The sequence below is a fragment of the Haematobia irritans genome, chromosome 1, assembly GCF_050003625.1.
Source record: "Haematobia irritans isolate KBUSLIRL chromosome 1, ASM5000362v1, whole genome shotgun sequence".
In the NCBI taxonomy this organism is placed as follows: domain Eukaryota; kingdom Metazoa; phylum Arthropoda; class Insecta; order Diptera; family Muscidae; genus Haematobia; species Haematobia irritans.
In genome coordinates this window covers 271,035,674-271,062,361 of record NC_134397.1, presented here as the reverse complement: position 1 = coordinate 271,062,361, position 26,688 = coordinate 271,035,674, and the positions used below count along the sequence as shown (strand labels likewise).

At 32.5% G+C, this 26,688-nt stretch overlaps 2 protein-coding genes and 1 long non-coding RNA gene across 5 annotated transcripts in view; 1 reads left to right on the top strand and 2 right to left on the bottom strand.

Moving 5' to 3' along the window:
- The window catches only part of superdeath (Suppressor of ER stress-induced death), a 38,401-nt gene extending 23,743 nt beyond the window's left edge, over window positions 1-14,658 (top strand). The window contains exons 1-9 of one of the 3 annotated variants that reach the window (XM_075293799.1): window positions 5,119-5,190; window positions 5,556-6,465; window positions 6,603-6,758; window positions 8,721-9,014; window positions 9,077-9,499; window positions 10,193-10,865; window positions 10,931-11,133; window positions 13,660-13,971; window positions 14,032-14,658. In XM_075293799.1, the coding sequence (XP_075149914.1) occupies window positions 5,678-6,465; window positions 6,603-6,758; window positions 8,721-9,014; window positions 9,077-9,499; window positions 10,193-10,865; window positions 10,931-11,133; window positions 13,660-13,971; window positions 14,032-14,266 (3,084 nt within the window). In that variant the 5' untranslated portion in view covers window positions 5,119-5,190; window positions 5,556-5,677 and the 3' untranslated portion in view covers window positions 14,267-14,658. Of the gene's footprint in view, window positions 1-5,118; window positions 5,191-5,254; window positions 5,368-5,555; window positions 6,466-6,602; window positions 6,759-8,720; window positions 9,015-9,076; window positions 9,500-10,192; window positions 10,866-10,930; window positions 11,134-13,659; window positions 13,972-14,031 lie in introns of those variants that run through there. The other 2 variants (XM_075293803.1, XM_075293792.1) reach the window with 2 other exon arrangements.
- A 1,777-nt stretch (window positions 14,659-16,435) lies between these two features.
- On the bottom strand, window positions 16,436-21,018 carry LOC142224026 (glutamyl aminopeptidase-like). The gene is made up of 10 exons (XM_075293839.1): window positions 20,422-21,018; window positions 20,030-20,177; window positions 19,532-19,973; window positions 18,428-18,525; window positions 18,069-18,358; window positions 17,862-18,005; window positions 17,717-17,802; window positions 17,253-17,658; window positions 16,907-17,185; window positions 16,436-16,847 (listed from the first exon to the last, which is right to left on the bottom strand). The coding sequence occupies exons 1-10, from the start codon at window positions 20,832-20,834 to the stop codon at window positions 16,475-16,477; spliced, it is 2,679 nt and encodes an 892-aa protein (XP_075149954.1). The 5' UTR covers window positions 20,835-21,018; the 3' UTR covers window positions 16,436-16,474.
- Window positions 21,019-23,320: 2,302 nt separating this feature from the next.
- Window positions 23,321-24,893, bottom strand: LOC142224148 (uncharacterized). The gene is made up of 2 exons (XR_012719054.1): window positions 23,710-24,893; window positions 23,321-23,644 (listed from the first exon to the last, which is right to left on the bottom strand). It is a non-coding gene; the product is annotated as an uncharacterized LOC142224148 (long non-coding RNA).
- Between the last annotated feature and the right edge of the window lie 1,795 nt (window positions 24,894-26,688).

Here is a 26,688-nt window from a genome sequence, read left to right as displayed (position 1 = left end):
AAGCGCCAATGAGCCGTGAGCAGCCCACTAAAGGGAGAAATCAATTACAATTGTTTAAAGTATACTAAGAATAGACTTTACATGATTTTTGTTCAAATTTTAATAAGTTCGGTTAATATTTATAAATATCCTTTCCAATTTTAATAAAGTCCATTGATGTGACCAATTAAAATGTTTTATACGAAATGTCGTGAATAAACTACAAAGAAAAAGATAGACGGATGAGATAGTCTTGGGATGTGACTCTGAATCGATCAGTATATCCAATATGGTATCTGTTTTGGGAACTACATATTCACGTAGATCACCATAATTTATGTTCTTTCCCATAATTTCAAAAGTAGATAAATCCATTTATCAACTAAAAATCAATCAAAAAATTTACTCATGTAATTAACCTTTTAATAAAATTAAAAAGTAAAGTCATTTAAGAAAATATTTTATTTTTTTTTGGTTTTTATTAAAATATTATTTATTTAAACATTTTAATAATATTAAAATTCCAAATTAAAAATATAATTGAACATGTTCGGAAATAATTACCACCACTTTGTAGATCCACTTTTTCGATACCATATCAAATCCGTCAAATATTTTGGGTGCTATATATAAAGGTTTTTGTTCCCTTATACATAAATTTCACCATCTAAAAAATCTATTGACTTAAAATTTAAGTTGGCTAATGCCCTGGGGTGGAACATAATGTTAGTAAAAAATATGGGAAGCATTTATATCTGAGCCAATTTTGAAGCAAATTTGCAAAAGTGTATTTATGATTTATCGGCGACGGATATGTATTGGAAGTATAGGAAAATTGCACGCAGAGAAGGAATATGATCACCTCAAACATGTTTCAAGAGCAAAATGTTATTTTTGTATGGTGACCATGTAACATGTTTGTCACTAAAATGTTATTTTCTCGTCAAATATAACCTGCTTGCCGAAATCAAATACATGATTTCCGAGAAAATAACATGGTTGCGAAAACCATGTTACATGGTCACCACTCAAAAATAACATTTTGCTCTTAAAACATGTTTGAGGTGATCATATTCCTTCTCTGGGTGTGGAGTCATTTTTACAAGTTTTCAACTTAGCAGTGGCGATTTACAAGGAAAATGTGGGTATTTTGGTAATTTTTTCCCACATCGGAAAAACATATACATGGAAGCTATATCCAAATCTGGATATTGGCATACATAGTAACTATGTTAATTCTGTTCCCTGTGCAAAATTTCAAGTAAATCGGATTACAACTTTGACCTGTGTGGTATGATCACAGTGTAAATTGGGTAAAAGATATGTATGGGAGCTATATCTAAATCTGAACCGATTTCATTAAAATTTAGCACACATGACTATACTTTTAATTATATTCCTTGAGCAAAACAGCAAGCAAATCAGGGTAAAACTCTGGCCTATGGAGCCATATAAGTGCATATCGGACGAAAGATATATATGGGAGCTATATCTAAATCTGAACCGATTCTTCCAAAATCAATACGAGTAGGGTTCTATTCTGACCCAAACCAGAAACTTGTGCAAATTTTGAAGTCTATGGGACTAAAATTCCGATCTAGACTTTGACTACACAGACAGATGGACGTACGGACAGACGGACATGGCTATATCGACTCAGGGGCCCACCCTGAGCAATATTTCCAAAGGCACCATATGTCTATTTCGTCTCCTTCTGTGTGTTGCAAACATATACACTAACTTATAATACCCTGTTCCACAGAGTGGCGCAGGGTATAAAAGCGGGGCTGTCGAGCCGGAGTCGGAGTCTTGGAGTCGGAGTCTGAAGATTTTGATGGAGTCGGAGTCGTAAAAATTTTACTCGACTCCGGCTAAACCAAATTTTTTAAAACACTTCACATTTTTGTAACTAAGCAAGTTTTTACGCAAATTAGTTTCCATTGCGTTATTCATTCGATCAATGTACAGCATGATTGTAAATGAAAATCAACTTCCAATTACGGCTATCTTTTGATGTTTCTTAGAATGTTAGATTAGCAGATGGGCTGGATCGATCCATTTTAATGCCCGAAATTATTTTTTTTTTAATTTTATTTTAAGGTCGTATACATATGTGGAATTTTGATAGAACATTTTTTCAAAGTTGTTTTTTATAGAAAATTTTGGTAAAATGTCATTTCTATAAAAAGTTTTGTCAAAATTTTATTTCTATAGAAAATTTAGTCAAAATTTTATTTCTATAGAAAATTGAGTCAAAATTTTGTTTCTATAGAATATTTTGCAAAATTTTATTTCTATAGAAAATTTTGCAAAAATTTGTTTGTTACACATTTTTTTTTTAAATTTTATTTCTATTGATAATTTTATTTCTATAAAAATTTAATTCAACATTTTATTTCTATAGAAAGTTTTGCCAAAATTTTATAGTAATAGATTTTTTATTAGAAAATTTGGTCAAAATTTTATTTCTATAGAAAATTTTGCCAAAATTTTATAGTAATAAATTTTTTTATTAGAAAATTTTGTCAAAATTTAATTTCTATAGAAAATTTAATCAAAATTTTGTTTCTGTAGAATATTTTGCAGAATTTTACTTACTACACAAAATTTTTTCTAAAATTGTATTTTTATTGATAATTTGTTCAAAATTTTATTTCTATAAGAAAAAATTGTCAAATTTTATTTCTATAGCAAATTTTCTCAATTTTTTTTTCTTACTGATGCTCACTGCTATAAAAATGTATTCGAAATTTTATTACTATAGAAATATTTTTTTCTATAGAAAATTTAGTCAAAATTTTATTTCTATAGAAAATTTAGTCAACATTTTGTTTCTATAGAATATGTTATTTTGCAAAATTTTATTTCTATAGAAAATTTTGCAAAATTTTGTTTGCTAAACATTTTTTTTTAATTGTATTTCTATTGATAATTTTTTCAAACTTTTATTTCTATAAAAAATTTTGCCAAATTTTATTTCTATAAAAATTTTATTCAAAATTTTATTTCTATATATTTGGTCAAAATTTGATTTCTATAGAAAATTTCGTCAAAATTTTGTTTCTGTAGAAAATTTTGCAAAATTTTATTTACTAGACAAACATTTTTCCAAAACTGTAGGCCCACTGATACTCACTGCTAAGTCGAAAACTTGTAGAAATGACTCAAATTTTCAAATTTTTCAATGAATGAATCATAAATGCATTTTTGCGAAATTGTCTAAACAATTATAAATATTTCCCAAATATTGCCCGAGATTTTGTAGAAGTCTGATTTGAGATTTTATCAAAATGTAGATCTAAATACAAAGTTGCGCAGAGTATATTATAATCGGCCGCCCGACTTTAGACTTTCCTTGCATTTTTATTTTTTGTTAAAATTGTGTTACGTCCCATAACGTTAGATTTAAATTTAAAGTACATAGATTTTTTAGAAGTATATACAATTTTGTCTAAATCGATTCAGATTCAAATTCATGGGAATATAAACCTTTATATAGCTCGCAACAAATTTAAAGGATTTGAGATAGTATCAATAATTTTGGTCCACAAATACATATACTGTTGGTATCTTCCCATATTATGATGGGTATTTATAGCATTATTTTATTTATTAAACATTGCCCTAAATTTGAAATATAGAGTTTAATTGGCATCTAATGTGAAATTAAGACCTTTTTTTGCACACATAAATAAATACGATACTTTATATCGATCCACTTACGGTACCCCCACAATAGAACTACAAATTAGTGGTATTAAAATGAGATTTAGTTATATTACCCGGAGTCGACTCCGGAGTCGGAGTCGAGCTGATGAAAAATGCTGGAGTCGGAGTCGAGCAAAGTTGGCTCGACTCCACATCCCTGTATAAAAGTATCACCAAACAATTTCCATTTAAAAAGTTGATTTAAAACGTAATCAATTAAAAAGATTATTGATACAATTATCTTTTAATAGAAAAATAAAAATAAATTGAACATTTCTACAATTTCAATTAAAATATTATTTATCCCAATTGATATTTTTATTTACAAAAATATCCAGTTAAAAATATAATTGAAAATTTCGTTTGGAATAAAAAAATTTTTAATTTTTTCGGCATTTTCAATTAATTTTTTAATCGTTACAATTAAAAATGTAATTGATTTTGTTCAAAAAACACAATTAATTTTATTTAAAAAGGCAATAGATTTCAACTATATTTTTGATTTCTGATTAATTCTGTGGTCGATATATCATTTTCGTGATAAAAGAAATTTCAATTAAAAAATTAATTTCGTGATTGAATCAGAAATAATTTTTTTTTCTGTATATGAAAGTTAAAAAAATGTCGTCTAAATGTAAAATAGTTATTAATAAATAAATAAAGAATAATAAAATAAATATTTGATTATCTCATTTAAAAATTAGTTGAGTTTTGCTGAAAAAAACTAATTAAATTTTTAATTGAACCAATTAAAAAACTAATTGAATTGATGCCGGAGAAATCAAATAATTGTATAATCAAGAATAGTTTTTAATTAATTTTTTCTAATTCTAATAATTGAATCAATTAATTTTGTGATTGAATTGGAAAAAAGTTATTTGTGTGTATGTTAAATAGTTAATCATATTTCATTAATATTCTTCCATACATTGTATATTCAATAGAAAAAATATTTTTTTCTTGTAGCCACTGTAAAATAGATTTCAAATGATTCAGTCCAATTAAAGAAACGGAATTGTCTTAAAGCTAACACAATATGTGAGCTTTATGATGAGTTTATTTATTGAGGATTCGCAAAAGTCAAAAGTTAATTTTATTATATTCATCATATGGAACAGAGCACCATAGCATACTATGGGACTTATAGCATCCGAATACAAATCATATTTTTTTTGTTTTGCTTGCGGATGGTCGTCACAATTGAGGTGATAACCTCTGATCAGATTAAGATTGTTACGAGAAATGGACAGCTGGAAGTAAATACAGCTTAAATAGTAATCATAATTTATCGAATGCATGGATGAATGGATGAATGTATGGTTGACTAGACAACAGATGTGTATTTACTTAAAATATTAGCAAACATATGTGGAGATATTGATATGGGAATGAACGACTAGTATTTATGTCATTACCAGGAAAGACACTCTTAGAAATTGTTGAGGTAGAAATATTTCGGTTGGAGCAGGCCTTTGAAAAAAATACTCTTGCAACAGTGAAAAGGTTGAACATTACAGGGTTTTAAAATAATTTGTAAACGTTTAAAAAGATAATACAAAAGAAAGCATTTTTATATGAAAATATTTTTATTGAATTTCAAAATTTAGTCACTCATCCTCGTTGACCTGTATTGACTCTTGTTTTGTGTCGGTTATTAGCCGAGACGTAAGATACAATGATGTAAGGAGCAGTATTTTTAGCCGTTCTTGATTCAAAGGAGCGTTGTGATGTGGTGTAGTCTTTTTAGTTAAATTGAAGATTGATTAAAATTTAAAGATTGAGATTTTCTAGTTAATTTAATTAATATATTCAAAACATTTACAATAATATTTAATAATACTTACAATTTATTGTTTACTTCTCTCTAGAATATTACCACCTTAATGTAACCCCAAAAAAGTTGCGGCAATAAAATTTGCAAAACATTTTCAATTGACATTTTTGGTATTTTCCTGCATCGACCACCAACTGATTAAGAAGATTAGTGGTGATGGTGACACATCCCCATGAAAATTTAAATATGGAGACGGCTGTCAGAACGGGTAATAACACAACCACTTTTAGTAGCCAACGGCGAGCGTACACAATATCCCGTGGTACGCTAATTCTGGTCGCAGCATTCTTTCTATGCACTCTAGTCACAGTATCTGTACTCATCTATAACTTTGCCACTTGCGATAAATTAACTCCTGCCGAGGATGAAAATATCGTATGTACCACTGTGCACTTGAAACACAAGGCCAATGAAACAAATACCACCGCACAGGCCATGCCACATCACGAACGAGATGTTCGCCTGCCACGTTCGATAAAGCCCCTCAAATACAATATCTCATTGGAGCCATACCTGTTCGAGGGCAATTTCACCTTTGATGGTGAAGTTCAAATAACCGTTGTCGTTATGGAAGACTGTTACAATATAACCATGCATGCTGCCGATTTGAATATTTCCAAGAAAGATGTGACCATACGACCACTTCAAATGACAAAATCTGATAAAGGTTCCAGTGGTGCTTCTAGTGTTAGTGCTCCTGGCAATGTGTTACCCTCGCCGTCAGCTTCATTACATGGGCTGGAAAAGCCTAATGATATTGTGGGCACAGAATTGCGCATACGGAAGCAATATTTACTAGAAGCTAAACAGTTCTTTGTCATTGAATTGTATGACAAACTTGTACGGAATATGAAATACGTGATTAATATCAAATTTACTGGCTTAATTCAGGATACCTTGCAAGGTTTCTATCGCAGTTCATATCAGGTGGGAAATGAGACTCGGTAAGTGCAGTATGACATGGAGGGAGGTTAAGTGTGGAAAATTTGCCATACATCATTATTATTCTAGTGGCTTATGGCAATTAGCCATTTTCATGTGCATTATATACAAATTTCTAAATTTGTTTTCTTTCCCTCAGATGGTTGGCATCAACACAATTCCAAGCCACAGATGCACGTAGAGCTTTTCCATGCTTCGATGAACCTGCTCTAAAAGCGAAATTTCAATTGAATATTGCACGACCAAAAAATCTATCTACCATATCGAATATGCCTCGAAGGACTACAAGAAAACAGTAAGTAAAATTGCTATATTTGTTTTAAAAAAAGAATAATAAAATCCGCAAATGAATCAAGATTAACAGAGAGATAGGGAGAGAGTGAATAAAACTCCAAATCAATTATTGAGAGTACGAAAACTGTATTTTATGATAAAGCTTTTCACATTGTTTTCAAAAGTAGATTAATCGAGTTCTCGAACATGACTTTTTTAAAGCTGAGACATTTTAAAAAGTATGGATGTAAAACTTGTAGGGCTGTCACCCGGGATAAATAACAGGATTTCAGGACGGGATAAATCCCGAATCGCGGGATTTTTTATTTTTAATCCCCGGATTTTTCGGGATGCCGAAAAACTAATTCCAATTTGTTTAATTGGTGGTTTTTTAGCATTATTAGTTAATAAATTTGAGTCTTCAGTGCAAATGGCCCATAAATTTCATACCCGACAAATTAAGTTAATAAACATTTATTGTACGAGAATTTATAATACATGAGGTATATTATAAAAAAAGTATATTATAAAAAACACAATTTCATCAAAAATCGAACTATACTATAAGGTCCGGTCCTTCTATCTTAAAATCTAGTCAAAATCCCTTTGTTGTTTTTGATTTCAGCTTAAAACTATGCATTGACTAAACTACAAGTGTAGCTTAACCAACAGAGGAAAAGAATGTTTGTGAAATTTATTTGGGCAAAGCCCTATACTCTGCAAGATGGCTGGATGGGCGCACGTTTCGGAATTACCACATTCCTCACACAATTACCGGAATTACCACATTACCACAACTTTGTGAAAACTATTTGTCAAAATTTTATTTCTATTGAAAATTTTGTCAAAATTTTATTTCTATAGAAAATTTTGTCAAAATTTTATTTCTATAGAAAATTTTGTCAAATTTTATTTCTAAAGAAAAATTTCTCAAAATTTTATTTCTATAGAAAATTTTCTCAAAATTTTATTTCTATAGAAAATTTTCTAAAAATTTTATTTCAATAGAAAATTTTTTCAAAATTTTATTTCTATAGAAAATTTTTGTTCTATAGAAAATTTTGCCAAAATTTTATTTTATTTCCATAGAAAATTTTCCCGTACCTCTTAGTTGGAGAGCGAGTCGCCGTGGTGCAATGGTTAGGTTAGGTGGCAGCCCGATGTATCAGGCTCACTTAGACTATTCAGTCCATTGTGATACCACATTGGTGAACTTCTCTCTTATCACTGAGTGCTGCCCGATTCCATGTTAAGCTCAAGGGACCTCCTTTCTATAGCCGAGTCCGAACGGCGTTCCACATTGCAGTGAAACCACTTAGAGAAGCTTTGAAAACCTCAGAAAAGCTTTGAAAACCAGCGTTACTGAGGTGGGATAAACCACCGCTGAAAAAATTTTTGGTGTTCGGTCGAAGCAGGAATGAAACCCACGACCTTGTGTATGCATGGCGGGCATGCTAACCATTGCACCACGGTGGCTCCCTGGTGCAATGGTTAACATTCCCGCCTTGTTTCGATAAGAGAGAAGTTCACCACTGTGGTATCTCAATGGACTGAATAGTCTAAGTGAGTCTGATACATCGGGCTGCCATCTAACCTAACCTACACTAGTTGGATAGGAGTATTTTGCAAAATCTACCAAAACATCATGAATTATAGCAATCTACGGCTGCGATTACCACTGTTTCTACCTTAATAGAGATATTTTCCCTTAGCACTATTTTGCGTATTAGTACTATATTAAAGTACAATTGTACGTTATGTATACGTACCCATGGACAAATATTTTCTAATAGAAAATTCACTACTACTTTTTCAAGAGAATTAGATGCAATGTGATCTTCATAACTATATATTTGCTTGGTTTTTCTATTACGAGTACGAACCGGTATTGTGTAAATTGTGTGCCCTAAAATATATGTTCAATGAACATTCTGATTAAGTCAATATATTTCAATGTGTATAATCTTCTAAAATTATATTTCAGTGATACTCTACCAAATTACGAATGGGATTACTTTGAGGAATCGGTCCCAATGTCTACATATCTGGTAGCCTATAGTATATCAGATTTCCAAAATATATCCAATGGCAATTACTCAGTATGGGCCCGTCATGATGCCATACAATCAGCATCGTATGCCTTGAGTATGGTACCAAAGGCTTTACATTTCTTTGAAGATTTTTTCAAAATACCATTTCCACTGCCAAAAATCGATATGATTGCATTGCCTGACTTTGCCTCGGGAGCTATGGAAAATTGGGGACTTATTACATATAGGTAAGATAGAAGAATCAGTAGGAAACTCTAACTATGGAAGAAATAATGATATACCATTTCAGAGAAACAAGTATGCTTTTTGAAAAGGGAGTATCGGCATCCACCTATAAGCAGCGTGTGGCCACAGTTGTAACCCATGAATTGGCCCATCAATGGTTTGGAAATTTGGTTACACCAACCTGGTGGAGTGATATATGGTTGAATGAAGGGTTTGCCAGTTATATGGAATATGAATCGTTAGCATCAATTGAACCCGAATGGAGAATTATGGATCAGTTTGTGGTAAATACATTACAACATGTCTTTCAACTTGACGCTATGTCTTCGTCCCATAAAATTTCCATTGAAGTTGGAAATCCGGAGGAAATAAGTGAAATATTTGATCGCATTAGCTATGACAAAGGATCGACTTTGATACGAATGATGGAGCATTTTCTAACATTGGATGTATTTAAGAAGGGTCTACATAATTACCTCAAAGAATTGTAAGTATTTGTTGAGTACTGGTAAATTGATAGCGTTCCATTTTATGGTCTTTGGAATCTTTTGTAACATTGCAAAGTTCATGCCAAAAGTATAAAATTAATTTTTTCGACTAATTGAGGTTTTGTCAAAAATATCGAAAAGACCAAATCACTATTTTGCAATCTTCCATAATTATATAATGGACTTTAAATTCATAATAATAAAGTCAAATTAAATTAATTTTTTTTCTGTTGAGTTGATGATTTTTAACTTTGCATATTAATATTAAAATTTTAATACGATGAAGATTAAGGAATTGATTGAAAGGTAAACGCCAGATACTGATCTCACACGCCTAACTAGACATACGTTTCTTTGCTGGCTAATGCAAGTTCCCATATTCTTTAGTATAGAGATGAGTCAATATGGGTCTTATATGTTAATTTCCAAAGGAAATTACATACGAGAATTATTCCTCCTAAGTTGAACCATTTTTCACCACCACTGTACATCATCTTCTCACATAGTTACAATTTCTTAATCTTATTTTTTTTTTGATTTCGAAAAATATATAATTCGTCTTAAAAAAAAAATTAAATTAAAATAAAATAAATTATAACTACAAAATTCGATCTTCGTAATATAACTGCCTGAGAGAACAATTTTTTGTCGATTTTGGAATTCATAAACTTTTACGATTTATATTTAAATAGATCCTACCGTTCGGCAGAACAAGATGACTTATGGCATTATCTTACATTGGCCGCCAAAGCTGAGGGTTTATTAGATCGCAATGCCTCCGTTAAAGATATTATGGACACTTGGACCCTCCAAGTAGGTTTTCCCATTGTGCAGGTCTCTAAACATCCCAACACAAATGAGATTCGTTTGGAACAACAACGTTTTGTCTATAAAAAACTGAATGGTGAAAATAAAAGCGAAGAAGATCCTTTGTGGTGGATTCCCATTACGTACACAACTGCAGAAGAATTAAATTTTACCAATACTCGTCCCATTACATGGATTCCACGCTCGAAAATATACGAAATCGAAAGTGCGGAACTATCCAAAGCCAATTGGTTTATATTCAATATTCAACAAAGTGGTTACTATCGAGTCAACTATGAAATTCAAAATTGGCAAGCCATAATGGATCATCTGATGGATGTTGAGAAATTTGAACAAATCTCTCCTGCCAATAGAGCACAATTAATTGACGATGCCTTGAATTTGGCTCGAGGAGGTCACCTTAGTTATGATTTGGCATTGAATCTAACACGTTATCTGGTGCATGAAGAAGATACAACAGCATGGAAAGCAGCTATTAATGCTTTCAATTTCTTGGATGCAATGTTTGGCAGCATGGGAGAATATGATATGTTCAAGGTAGGTATTTTTTGTAGACAACCAAATTTAACGAGAGTTTTAAATGTATCTTTCTTCTTGTTTAGAGTTACCTCTTGAAATTATTGAATAACCTTTACACTAAGCTGGGATTTGTCCCCTCCAAGGATGAAAACAATATGTTGGAACACTTTTTACGCAGTGAAATACTTAACATAGCTTGTCATTTGGGTCATCGCGAATGCATTGATCAAAGTCTGTTGAAATTCCAAAATTGGATGCAAGATCCCAATCCAGATGTTAATAATCCGTAAGTGTCTTTAAATTTATACAAACAGAAAGAAGAATAACCTCTGCTATCCAAGTAGGAAATGTGTGAATAGTACAGACAATTTTCTTTTTCACCAATCCACAATTCAGTACCTACACAATTTTATCCATATCCAAAATAATTTACGAGGGCGGTTCGGAAACTTCTTAGCCTATCAATGAAAGAGAATAGTTAGTTTTTCAAAAAAAAATTTATTTTTCAATAAATCTCCTGAAACATAAATACACTTAGTCCAAGCAATTCTATCCCTTGATTAAAATAGTTTTCCTCAAAATAGTGGTTTACAACTGTAATTGCATCTTCATTTGAGGTAAAACGCTTGCCAGCAAGGAATTTTTTCAGATTTGGAAACAAGTAAAAGTTACTGGGAGCTAAATCAGGAGAATAAGGTGGGTGGTCAAGCAACTCGTACTTTAATTCGTTGATTTTAGCCATTGTTAAAACACTCTTGTGCGCTGGTGCGTTGTCTAGATGAAAAAATATTTTTTTGTGTTGTAAGCCAGGACGTTTTTCTCGAATTTGTACATTTAATTGATCCAAAAGGTTGCAATAGTACTCTGAATTTATTGTTTTACCCTTTTGCATATAGTCAATCAATAAAATACCTTTGAAGTCCCAAAAAACCGTTGCCATAAGCTTACCAGCCTATTGAATTGTTTTTGCCTTCTTTGGGGCACTTCCTCCAGCTTCAGTCCATTGTTTGGATTGTTCTTTTGTCTCTGGAGTATAGTGGTGTATCCATGTCTCATCAACAGTTATGAAACGACGCTTAAAATCCATTTTATTTCGCTTAAAACGATCCAAACAAGCTTGAGAAATGTTCCTTTTATGCGTTTTTGATCGACTATTAACAAATGTAGTTCTTCATGCAAAATTAAATGGACTTGATCATTTGAGATGCCCATGATATTAGCAATCATTTAATACCACATCATGCACTTTGGCTACAATTTCTGTTGTTGTTGCTGTTTTTGGACGTCCACTACGTGGTTCATCTTCAATGCTTGTACGACCACGTTTAAATTCATCAACCCAATTTTTTACTGTTGCATATGAAGGAGTACTTTCACCTAACACATTCACCATGTCATTATGAATGAATTTCTTGTCCCGATAAACCTTTTTTATGTAAATATTTAATGGCAGCACGCATTTTTCTATTGTAAAAAAATTGCGGATGCGTCTTTTTTGAATACCTGTATCTATATGAACGAGTTGCCAGATTGAAACAAAATTTAACATGTGTTCATAACAGAGATGGAAGTTTCCAAAACACTTAACTTTTTTCTGTTTATACCGCGCTTTTTGTGCTAGGCTAAGAAGTTTCCGAACTGCCCTCGTAGTAAGAAATGCCTTATTCTTGCCTGTTGTTTAAAAAATGAAACAGGAATCTATTATTTTCCAGTTCATGTTGACAATCAGCGCCTGCGCGACCGTCTAGATTTTCCATAGTTTATATCTACGCGTCCCGCTCACATTTCGCGTGGACTCTATCATCCCTGCCTTTTGTAGTTCGACGAGTCATACCTCGCACCACTTCCTGGTCATGCCGTATTTCTGAGTCATTTAAGATAATCAGTCTCTCCACCACGGTTGCTTCACAAATTTTCTATAGAAACAAAATGTTCTATAGAAAAAATTAAAAGTGTGACGAAATTTTTCTACAGAAATAACTTTTCGACAAAATTTCCTATAGAAATTAAAAGTTTGTCTATAGAAATAAAATTTTGACAAAATTTCATATACAAATAAAGTTTTGACAAAATTTCCTACAGAAGAAATAGAATTTTGACAAAATTCCCTACAGAAACAACAATTACTTATTTTTTTTGTTGGGTAGTTTATTGGTACAAATTTCTCCAAAATTTGGTAGCCGGAGTAAATTGAGAGATCTAATAGATATGAGTAGATCCGAAAAATGGTAAGATTTAATGTCTTATATATTATTATATCTCCCATTTTTTACACGGGAGATTATTATTGGCTCGAATGGCAACCGTGCTCCCCGCACACAAAAAAGGAATATGACCAACACAAACATGTTTCAAAAGCAAAATGTTATTTTGGTCGGGGAACATGTTTGTCGCAAAAATTTTATTTGCATGAAAATGTTTACGATTTAATTCCATTCTTGGGCCAGATGCATCTTTTCATTTGCTGTAAACCACACGAATAGCGCTCATGGAATAATCAAACAAAAATACTCTGCGCTCGATAATCGACGCGTATGGCAGTATCGATATTTAAAGTGTGCGCTCCAGACTTTCAAGAATTCTACAGATTAGTTTTAGGTATAGTGGATGCATTCCAAAGATACCCTCTACTTGAAATAACACTGCGCCTTCTTTATATACTAACCGGATAGGACACACAGTAATTTGTGAACTAAATTCCTATTAATAATTTCTTTAGTTTAATACTAATACTGCTTTCAAATAAGTTTTGGAATTACATTAAAATATCCTTGTATTTTTTTGTAATTAAAAAATATATTCTATTTTTTAGCATATCAGCAGATTTACGCAGTATTATTTATTGCACCGCCATTGCATATGGTACCGAAGCTGAATGGGATTTCGCATATGAACGATTTAAGAAATCTTCTGTATCAACCGAAAAGGAAATTCTACTTTCCGCTTTAGGTTGTTCTCGGGAACCATGGATTGTATCGAGATTTCTTCAGTATTCCATAACGGGAGAGCATGACATCAGAAAACAGGATGTGTACCGGGTATTTATGGGTGTATCAGCCAATGTTGTAGGACAAAAAATTGCTTTCGATTTTATACACAGTAATTGGGAATATATGAAGTCATAGTAAGTAATAGAAATTGGGAATAATTTATATTGTTAATAATCCTTGTAATATTCTTACAGTTTGAGCAATGCCATGTTAACCTACAATATGGTTCTGGAAGTGGTTACCAAACGTTTCAACACAAAATATCAATTTGCCGAATTGGAAACGTTTGTGAAAAACGAACTCAAAGACTCAAGTCGTTCAATACAACAAATTCTTGAACATGTCCAGGATAATGTGAATTGGATGGATACAAATTACAAAACAATTGCCGAATGGATGCGGAAAGAACACAATAGATCTACGAAGTAGATCTCATTTTCACTCGCACACACAGCCTCAATGTCCACCCACCTTAATTTAATTTTTTTTTCTATTTAATGTAAATTCTTCGTATTTATTAATATTATTTTTTTCTTGACTCCAAGAATAATATTTATAAAACGTTCATTAATATTTATATAAATATTTTTTTGTAACTGTTCGTATAAAATTTATGTATCAAAAATGCCAAAAAAACTTTAATTGTAGATATGTTGATATCTACGAAGAGAAGATAAATATGTAAATCTAAATATTAAGCATGAAAAATAATCCAAAGAATTATGAGCAACTATTTATATAGATGTATTATTGATTTTGTTAGTAACGTACTTAAATGTAAAAAAATCGATATTTAAAAAATAAAAACAAGATAAATTGTTTATGTGAACGAAATAATTCAATTAATAAAAATGGGGGGAAGTAAAAAGTGATTGAATGTTTTTTTTGAAGCAATTGATTATACTCAAAGGAATTTGTATAAAATTAGTATTTGAATGCAGCTGTTTTTGCTGATAAAATGACTTATAAATATCTTATCAGACTTTTATTTCCGATTACAACAAAATAAGAATTGCTGACTTTGCGGCAGAAATTATTTGTTTGTTTTTCATTTCCTACACTAGTTTTTCCATGAACTGATATTTTAAAAGCTTTTAACGCCGCAAATTTTCTCTGAAATTCAAAATTCAGGCGTGTTTTAGATCCCCAAGGATAGGTAACTTTGCTTCATATCGCTCCATATCATACGCCCGAATAGAGTTCTTGAGTACATAAACGCCGCAACTTTTATACGATTGTTGTAGGATGTCTTCATAAGGACCATAAAAAAAAACGGACTGATATAAACTGAATCGACATGTATCATTCTTACTCAAAGCTTAGAGAACAAGCATCAGCTCATTTCACATTTCACCTACAGCAGAAGTAATAAAAAATCTGTTTAATAAAAGTCCTAAATCGGTGGATAATTATATTTGATACGGCAGAAGTAATGACGGTATATGTTAGGTTAGGTTAGGTATAGTGGCAGCCCAATATTTCAGGCTCGCTTAGACTATTCAGTCCATTGTGATACCACAGTGGTGAAATTCTCCCTTATCACTGAGGGCTGTCCGATTCTATGTTAAGCTCAATGGCGTTCCACATTGCAGTGAAACCACTTAGAGAAGCTTTGAAACGCTCAGCATTACTGAGGTGGGATAATCCACCGCTTAAAAACTTTTAGGTATTTGGTCGAAACTGGGTTTCAATCCACGACCCTGTGTATGTAAGGCGGGCTTGCTAACCATTGCACCACGATGGCACCCGCATATGACCGTATATACTTTGGAATGGGACCCAGAACAGATACCTGAGGGAAATAACTGCTACACCGACAGATCGATGATGGGCGAGAGGACGTGACTGGGCGTATATGTGGAGGACACAGACACCGAGATCCTATTCCGATTGGGGTCCACAGCAAAATTCTACAGGCAGAAGTGCGTTACATAACGGAATGTGTTAATAGGTTCGGAAATAACGAAGCCACAAAGCGTGAACATTTTTACAGATTGTCGGAGGATAACGAACGAATAGGGATTGGAATAAAAACTAGGGAATTCGTAAGGTACAGAGAGATCATAGAATAAAAGGGCACGATGGGAAAAATTAAAGCGCACAACAAGACGAATACAGGCTTATATGTATGTTAGCTGACATGAGACTGGGAAACCTGGATCCTCTTTTCAATCTAACCTAACCTACTTACTGGTTTTTAATTAATATTCAATTTAGAATTTTGCCGACATCAAAAGTTGATTAACCCATTTTAAAGATAAATATAAATCGTCTTATCGATTTTAGGGATCACAAAAATATGCTTCAAGAAAAATTTTATAGAGATCAAAAATCCATTGGTCCAATTTAAGGAAACATTTGGTGCAAAGTGGCCTAATGAAACAGGCATGTAGGTAATGGATTTCTTTTCTGATAAAAATTTTGACTCAGAGTTGTTCTTGATTCCCCTGAACAATAAAAAGTAAAGTTCATAGATATTAAACTAAAAAGAGAATCAAGTGATAAACTTTGTTATCAAAATGGACTAGTAGTCTAAATAATTATGTACCATCCAACAAACAATATAAATTATTTATATGACAAAAAAAAGCAAAATAATAAATGCATATTTGTTTTTGTATTGTTTGCTCATCATCATTACAAATACTTTTCCGAAGCCATCCATTTACGAATGGGTTCGAGGTTTTGTTCCAACCACTTTATATTATTTTTAACTGTTTCCAAGGCTTCTTTACGTGCGGCTGTTCCAGCACCCGCATCAGGATATTTAGCAAAGAACGCCTCCATTTCATTCAACTTTGTTTGTGTAGCAAAACGTGAGGTAATACATGGAATCATGCGACCTAAATAACGTTCATTTATACCAAATCGTTTAACCAAGCGTGGCCAATTTTCACGAACATAATCCCAAACTAATGGTTGACCTATGGGATTCTGGGATATGTATTGCAAGCAAGTAAAATAATCTTGGCCACGAACGTTGTTTTCATCCCAAGCTAGGTTAATGTAACTAAAAGAGAAAAACACCACAATGAAACGTTTTGTTTTCAAAACAAGAAATGCACATACCGTTGCAAAATCCATGGCTCATTAATAGCTGCCAAAGCTTCCATTAATTTAATTTTTTCCTGAGCATCCGATTCGTTAATAAACAAATCCCATACTTGATTCCACAATTGTTCATTTCCTGCTTTTTTCATGCCATAATAGTAGACTGTAGAACGTATATCCGGATGGGGTCTAACGTTGACATTAGACAGCCATTCATTGAAACGTTTCCCAGCTTCTTCTAAGGCCTCAGAGTCACCAAAGCTGCACATAGCATTTAGGATTGTAACGCGCAAAAGACTAAAATACACATTAGAAACAATATAGCATTACTATTTGAAATAAATAAAACCCTATTTTAACATACTTAAATAAATGATCCACACTATTATCCCATTTGACAGCTTGATATACATTTGTCAATAATGTCCTACCATATTTAACTAAACCACTGTATACATCGGTGGAAGATAGTAAACTCTTCAAGGCACTTAGACGAGATGCAGCCACACTCCAAGGTACATAGTCCAATTCTTTTTTGAGATATTTACTTAAGTCTAATGCTATGCTATATTCCAATTGGCATGCATCCGCCAAAGCAAAAACATCATTAATCAAGTGGGCACGATCGGAGCTACTGAAAATACCTCTGGTGTATATTAAAGCTTTTATCATAGATTGCCACATCTCAGTGGGATAATTCACACGATAATAGCCTACTTGATTCTTATTAAACTTGATCCAGTCAACATCGTCGGGAATCGTAAGGGTCACTTGAAAAAAATGAAGTTAGCCTTTCCACAAAGCTATAATAAATAAAATTATTCCCACCTTCTTTATCGTTGTAGTTGAAGATAATATGCTGAACTTCCGATTTAGAACTGGTAAAATAGGTTATAGGAATGGACCAGCAATAGCTAAAAGAAAATAATGAATTATGAAAATTATTAAAAAAAAAAAACAAAAAGGCTCTTACTTGAATTCAGAGTCATTGTAATTTGCTTTGTAGTCCTCTGGATTGGCAAAGAATCTCTTTTGAGTTAAAGTCAAAATATTGCCATTACGTTTAATATCTACAACTGGTAAACCCATTTGTTCGGTCCAAGTTTTCATGATTAACCTAGGAAAATATTAATTATTTTAAATATTGTAATAAATTTTCCAATTTACTGTTTTTACTAACTTTACATCAAAATCAAATTGCATGGCTTCAACCTCAGTGAGAAAATCATTTGTTTCTGCATTGGAATAACGCATTTTATTCAAATAATTTGTTGTTGCCGTACGAAATTTTTCTGATCCTACCAAACCTTCCAACATACGTATAACGGAAGCTCCCTTGGAATAGGTTATACTGTCAAACAATTCGGTAATTTGATTAGGATTTTCAACGGGTTGTACAATGGGATGGGAAGCCAAGGTTGCATCTAATTTCATTACCCCATGTAATTCGGCTATAATAAATTGATCAAGCTGGAAAATTCGAAATATATCATTGTTAATATTCATATTTAATATTGAAAAAAAAAAATAAAATCATACCATATCCCATTCTGGATGAATATGATTGACACCCTTGTATTGAATATGAGTGGCAAAACCTTCGTTTAGCCATAAATCATTCCACCATTTCATGGTTACTAAAATTTATACAAAATAAGGAATTTTAATCGAATTGGAGAGTGGTGGGAAAATCTTTAAACAAATATTCACACATGTTCCAAAATTTAGAATCGCAAATCTCAAAATTTGGTAATCATTTCTTAACCCTGAAATTTATAAACTTAAATATTGGTAATATAGTTCTCTTTAAAGAGAAGTTCAAATTAAAATTATTTTGGACTCCGAGAGTATATCCTTTTTCCGTTACAAGAATAATAAATTCTTGTGATTTGCGATTCCGAATATCGGATTATATTTATGTAAGTATGTTGGTTGCAAAGGGCGTTCAAATAAAATGTTGAAATTGAATTTATTAATTGTAAAATTAATACTAGAGTGATATAAAATAGGGACGTTTGCAAGTCAGTTTTTCTCGGTTTTAAAAATCCGGACTGTTTTTCACAACCGGTGGTCAGTGTTTTTATAACAAAAAACGGTATTAACGATTTTTAAAGAAACATGCAATTTCAAAGAGAAAATCTACTTTTATTGTCATCTTGTAATCTTGAAAACATCGGCGCTACCTGTCCACCGAAAATGGGATAAAACCGATAATCGAAAAGAACATAAACCGATCCACTGGTTTTGATCACTCTAAATTATACATTTATTGCTTAAGCAAAAAGTAAGGGGAAACTTAATTTCACCTTCTAAACCAATTCCGATGAAATAAAAATATATTTATGCCAATGTTTCCCGATGGCATTTCTAGCCATCAGGGCCACATTCTATTCAGTTATTATCTCCTCAATCGACTCAAAACTAATTCCACGAAGTAGTCTTTTATGACTAGATTGAATTTTAAAATTTGTTGGAATTTAAAGTTTTGAGGAAGTCGTCACGAAGTATCGAGCAGTTGATATTGGGCGGTGGTGGTATGTCCTTTTGACCAATAATTCATAATAATTCTTCACATTAGTATACTGTGACCCTCATTTAACAAATTTTGTCATTTTTAATTATTCATTTATAGCTTATACTTACCCAAGTTTCCAAACCACATATGTGCCAATTCATGAGCAACAACCGTGGCTACACGTTGTTTATTTGAACTCGCACTTATAGTTTTGTCATAGAGTAAAGCTGTTTCACGGTATGTGACTAGACCCCAATGTTCCATAGCACCCGAAACAAAATCAGGTATGGCAGCCATGTCAAGTTTGGGCAATGGATATGAAATATTAAAGTACTCTATGTAATACTCGGTTATACCCACCCCTGCATTTAATGCATAATCGACTTTATCAACTTGGGCGGCTGTAGAAAAAACACGCATTTTAAAGTCTGCAGCATCTGGTATAATGCCTCGTACAACTTTTTCTTTATGAGAAAAATCCGAGACTATGAAGCAAGCTAAATAAGTACTCATGGGAACACTTTCATTAAAATGCACTTCGGTAACGCCATTGCCCAAATCTTCTTCACTCTAAGAGGGATAACAAGAGACAAGAATAAACAGAGTTGCAAGAGTTGCAAACTCACCTTAACATCCATATTGGAGAGAGCATGATAACCATCACCTGTTGGTTTTACCAATGTGATATTAAATCTAGACTTCATGGCGGGTTCATCAAAGCATGGAAAAGCCTGACGAGCATAAGTAGGTTCAAATTTGGATGTTGCAATTGATCTAAGAGAAATAAATAAATTTAAATATTACAACTTTTCATATTTAGCATATTCATCCTCTCCCAATTTTTTCTTGTTATAAATTTGATTTCAATGTCTCTCGTAGATTGGCATGAAAATACTATAGTATTGATACCAAGATTTAAATAAATACAAATGATAACTTACTACGATTAGATAGTGGTCTTTAACATTATCTAAATGGCTACAAGTATTTAGAAATATATATGTTTGTAATAGCATACCTCTTTTGATTGCGATCCTTATCAAGATAGGAACTTTGATAGAATCCCACTATACGATCAACCAATGATCCATTGAACGTCAATTTTATAGAATAATATCCTACTTGTAATGGCTCAGAAAATTCCGTAACCCAATATTCAAAATCAGGATACTCGTAGGTCAATGAAGGTACTATTGAACGCAACGGTTCCAGATCTTTGTTCAATTGTTGAACTTCGTTAGTTTGAACCACCAGAAGTTTTGAGTGTACCGGTATAAATGATATGGGATTCAATACTTCCAGTGATATGGTTATAGAACCAGAAAATGTTTTATTGGTCAAATCCGGCACTAATCTTAAATCATATTTACAAGGACGTATTTCTTTGGGTAGTCGGAAACCCAAATGCTGCTTCACTTTCGATGTGTCCATACTTGAATGAATTTCGTTTTTGTGAAAGTTGAACACTCGCGTCGAATCGGTTTCTTTTTTAAAACAAACACATAAGAGAAATACGGAATTTATGTGGGAGTAGAATCCAAAGTGACCGGTAATTGTTGGGGTCAAAATTGCAATGTGCTATAAATATTATGCACAACGTACATTCATGTCTAAACGAAGAGACGTATACAATCGAAGATGGCATTCACAAATAGTTGGTGTAGTAACGCGACGTAATCCCTTGAGTCACGTCCAAAGAATATCTGAAATAACAAAATGTCTATATGCTTCATCTTTTTTTCCAATAGGCTCACATGTATGAGAGAGTTGGAAAAAATGAGTATGATGTTACGAATTTAAAAAAGAAAAGAAAATGAAGAATTTTCAATTTGGTTAATAGGCCTGTTTCTGCACTCTATTCATTCAACATTTATGCCAAAAGAAATTACTGCAAGTAAATTGTGTTTATTTTTATTTTGTTGTGTCTTTATTGGTACCGTATCTTTGCAAATTACATTGCCATGCAAAACATAATGACTAATATGGTTTATTTATAATTATATGATGATAAAAATGTCAATTTTAACGGCTAAACTGGAACTTAATACCCACCTTAAGACATTAAATCATTAAGAGATGTCTATTATGCTCCCTGGTGTTCTTTTTGCGTTAAGTTTTCTACAGCTTTTCTGAGAAAACAGGAATTTTTACTTTACAGTTTTAATTTTGGTTTAAACTTATGGAACACGCACGTAGTAGCGGCCAATTCAAAATGTTTCCCTCTTTCAACTTTTTTATTTGCCAATTATTGTTTTTTTATCTCTTTTTGTTCGTGTTTTTGTCTAAACGAAAAATTTAAGAGTCACAAATTATTACACATTACATATCATTCACATATCATAAATACAAATAATGCTAAACTTAAATATGCATTTAAACCGTTAAATTGACAAATAAATATATAAATAATGTTATATTAAAACTTTATAATGTTATATTAAACGCCCAATTCTACAACTTTCAAATGAAATAACCCAATAAACACAAACCTTTGAAAAATGCTAAATTTCAACAATTTTTCAAACATTTTTTCAAAGGATTAGGGTAATATTCAAGTTGAGAAATTGTTGAGAAAATCGCGTTCTCAACAAAAAACAGACATTACCCTCAACAGTGAAATTCAACACATTAGCAATAATATCTCAAGTGTTATCCTCAAATTGAAATGCATCGCTACTCAATAATTTGTCAAACAATTTTCGATGCGAGTCAAATTCAAAATTAACATCGTTGCAAATACTTTTCAACCTAAATTTGTATGAATGATATCCCCACTTCAAATTGAAAGTCAAAGCCAAAATTCTATGAATTTTGTATAATTTATTCATTTTCATCAAAATAAAATATATAATAATACACTACATTACATAATACACTACAATACCAATTGATAAATACAGTAATCCCTCGATTTACGTCGTGATTGGTTCCGGAATTTGACGACGTTAATCGAAACGACGTAAACCGAATTAAAAACTGCTCATACTTACTCCTAAGTCAATTTATGTATGTATGTGCATGTACATAATAAAACAAACTTCAAAAATAAAGGTAATTCGGTAATTCATTCAGAGCTCTCCACCAAAATTAATTTCAAATATCATCAACTTACAAACACTCATATTCTTTTGTGAATGCTAATTCTCGTCTTACATTGGGCTACATGGCAAAAGTGAACATTTAGAGTTTTCCATTCCATAGGTTTATATTGCAGATCATACCTATTTACCTTTTTCAATTCACATGAAAGTCACAGATACCTCTCATTTTATTTTTTACGTGAGGCAATAAAAAGAATTGCAGTTGATTGAGCCGATGTGTGAGTGCTCGCATTCTAGCGGTGAAGAATAATCCGTCTACGACGTTTGTTTTAGTGGTACGATTGCGATGTGTCCAGTTTTTCGTTTGCTTGGAAGTGCTTTGTTCGCGAGTAACCTCCATACTAGACTGCTGTTTACATTCGGGCTCATACAAGAAAATCCATGGTTCATCACTTCTCACGATGTCATAGACGTTTCTCGAAGCGATCGTATTTTTGGAGCATTTCTCTCTACCAATCGAAACGAATCTTTTTGAGCGATTGACAAATTACGGGGGATCCAACGTGAATAAATGTTTTTGACGGTCAGTAATGTCTGCTCCCAGTAATGTCTAAGATTGTCCCAAACTCACGATAGGTCTTGCATCATATCAGGCGCACAGCATCAACGGTTTCCGGAACAATTTCGGTAAGAATTTCAGAAAAAAATGTTACGATGTAATCATCGTTGATACTTACTTTACTTATGGAAGGCGTTCCTGATAAAGTGGGCAAAAAAAATCGACGACGTAAATCGAATGGCGACGTAAATCAAAGTTTGATGGAACAAAAAATTTGACGACGCAAATCGAAACAACGTAAACCGAGACGACGTAAATCGAGGGATTACTGTAATAATCTTATTAAACATATCAACAAACAAGAACACAAAAAAACATACAACGTGTTAGAATTGATTTCCAGCAGAACGAATTCACAAAATATCCATTTTAAACTGATAATAGCATATGAATTAAACTGACGATGTGATGCACATTTTCATCCAGAAGTTGTTGATTTCAACAATTTGTTGTTTTTAACAATTTTAATTGGTTGCACTTGTAATGCTTCTGGAAACTTTTTCTTGTCGATAAGCAACTCATTTTTCATTGGTCAGCTTCTTAATGTTTACAAGAATGTAGCATCCAAAGGTTTTAGTTTTCTGCAAAGAGATTTAAATTTAGTGACTTCTCTAAAGTGTTGATTTAATTTTGCATATTGACGTACCAATTATTTTAAACTATTTGAAGCAGTTCCAGTTAATTGTCCACCATTTTTTCATCGGTCAGCTTTTTAATGTTTTCAACATTTTGGCAAAATGGAAGTAATTCGCAAACAATTTGAAGATGTATTGAAGATGAGCTATTTCAAGTCATGTTGAATTTATGTTGAAAATTATATTTACCCTCAAACTGAAAAGTTGTTGCATTTGAAAAACGCTCATCCTGTGTTTATTGGGAAATACAAAAAAATTTACTAAAGTATGTAGTCACGCCTTGCTAAACTTTGGCCAATTGCTGTTCTGTTGTAGCTCTTTGATGTTGCATATTCAGTATTTTTTCGATAAATAAGCATAGTCCAATAGGGAACCTTTCCAGTATGTAAGACCGACTACTTCGTTTTAAACGTGTGTTGTAATTTTATCGTTTTTGTTATTTTTCAGTTCATATTTGCAGACTTTTTTTAATACTTATTTATTCCACGGGCACCCTGAGGCGTGTAAAAGAATGGCAAGACACAGTTCTGGCTTTCCCAATGTTTTCACATTTGGAGAGGAAGCCATTGAAGAAATCCAAAACTTGAATCCCCACGTCCGTTACACGTCTCAGGCATTGAAAACCCACTGAGACTGATAACCCTAATACGGTGTTCTCACCAAGCATGTTTTGGGGTTTGAAATGTTTTCCCTTTATGAGCACTTCAAAAGAGTCGTTTTCGCTATACTAATAAACAAGTTCAAAACACAAGTTTTCCTCCAAAACACGTCAATTTTAGAATGTGAACCCACCTAATTTGGAATATACCCCGAATAACATACCCTACTCAAAATATATGTCAAAATATTGAAATAAGTTTCATAGAAAAAAAAAAATAAACAAAGGCTTTTAAGAACATGGACATGTTAAAATAACAAAAATGTTTTTCCCTTTGCGCTCGCGGTAATTATTTGGACATAGGTTGCATATATGTGAATTTCGAGTAAATGTGAATTTCTAGTTTCCATGGTAACTGTCAAACCAAAAAATATATAACCCGGTGTGAACGGTGAAATGTTTTGGAAAAACGAATGAGGAAAACGAGTCGCTGGGAACATAGCATAAGGCGTGTAAGGAAACGGCAAGACTCAGTCCTGTCTTTCTCAATGTTTTCTTCTTTGTGAATATTTAAATTTTTTTATCAAATAATTATATTTTGAATTTTTAGTTAATTAACTTTCGTTTTTTATATGAGTTTGTTTTGTTTCCAACCAAAAAACTATGTTTTATAATAATATCATTTACATTGCCGATTTTGACGATTTCTAAAAAGCAAGTGGCTTCTATGACGATTTTTTCGGAAAAAAGTGATTTTCCTTGAAATTTTGTTGGCAGCCCTGGCTGCCATAGCTTTTGGATACAGAATCCCTCATTCCATTTGTCGGCATCATTCCAAATAAGTTAATATGAACTAATTTTGAAGAAAGTTGAATTGCGTATTCGGGATTAAAAACATATGACAGATGAAAGGAAAGGGAAGTCAAACACTACAATCACAAAAACACTACAAACACCCACATCTTTATATACAAAAACAATGAAGATATAAACATTATTTATAAAGGACATCGAATATGCTTCTTTTTTCCAAAAACCCAATGAAGTACAAAACAACGATGCAACATCTGCTCAAACAGACCTATTTGCGCTTCCAAAAGGAGAGAAAAAACCTTCTGAATGTTTAAAAGTGTGCACATTCAAGAACAGTTCTGTACATAATTTAGCAAATATGTGCAAGATGTTTTGCTAAGGATATGTTGGGCAATACATTTTTAAAAGAATATACATTCCCTGTTTATTTTTTGGATCCATAAATTGTTCAAATGGAGGACATTATAAAAGACAATGAAACCAATACAGAGGATTTAGATGTTCGGCCAGGAACCTCCAGCGAGTTCAGACGTACTGTTAAGGAAAGATATTTAGTAGATAAGTGCGTGATTGAGTGGATGGTAAAAGAGGACATGCGAAAGCATTTAGAAGAAAGTAGAAAGCAAAATGCATTACTGCTTCAAGAAATTAAAAAACTTAAATCAGATAATGCATTGCTGAATAACCAACTCCAGACAGCCATAAAATTGCATCGATGCAAAAGATGCATCGGCGCAGGCAACATTATTTGCAAAAATAATTTGCCAAAGAAGGGGAAAACGATTCTGGAGGAGGAGAAAAACTTTATTCTAAATTTACATTTTGCATGCCCTAAAGCGATAGAGTATTTGCGGGATGAGGCCAACTGAAATTTTCCTGGAAGAAGTACAATATTATTATGGATCCCCAAATTATTCCAGGTATAAATCCTTTTGTAGATAAAGGCTTAAGGGATCTGGCAATCCAAATAGACAAAAAATATTGGATTGCAATGATGGTATTTGCTGAAATATCCATTAAGTACGAAATGGATTACAATATTACTTTAGACGCGTATGTAGGATTAGACGATTATGGACGTGGAAATCGTACTAAAAAATTAGCGAGCAAGGTATTAGTTTTTATGGTTAAAGGAGATTTCCGTGCTTAGAAATTAGCTTTTATTTCACAACCGGACAATTTAATTCCAACATGTTTCTTCCAATAATTAGAGAGAACATACTATGTGGCATACAAATCGTTTGCCTCATCGAGTATTCACTAGCAAATATTATTTTATGAATGGCGATAAAAGCATTCATATGTTCCCCGATCCTTCACACATTTTCAAGGGAATTAGGAATGAACTTCTAGTAAGGGATGTACAATACCTCCTTGGAAATGTGAGTTGGAACGTGGTTAAATAATTTTATGAACAGGATTACAAGTCCGGTTCGTCCCGGTTAGCTCCAAAATTAAGTAAAGATATGCGTTCCTTAGTTAATTTTGGAGCTTCCTCATTTTCATAAAATGAGTGTCAAAAATTTCGCCCGTGTTATGAGCCGGACGACCAGTGCGGGGATAGAGAACATGCATTTTG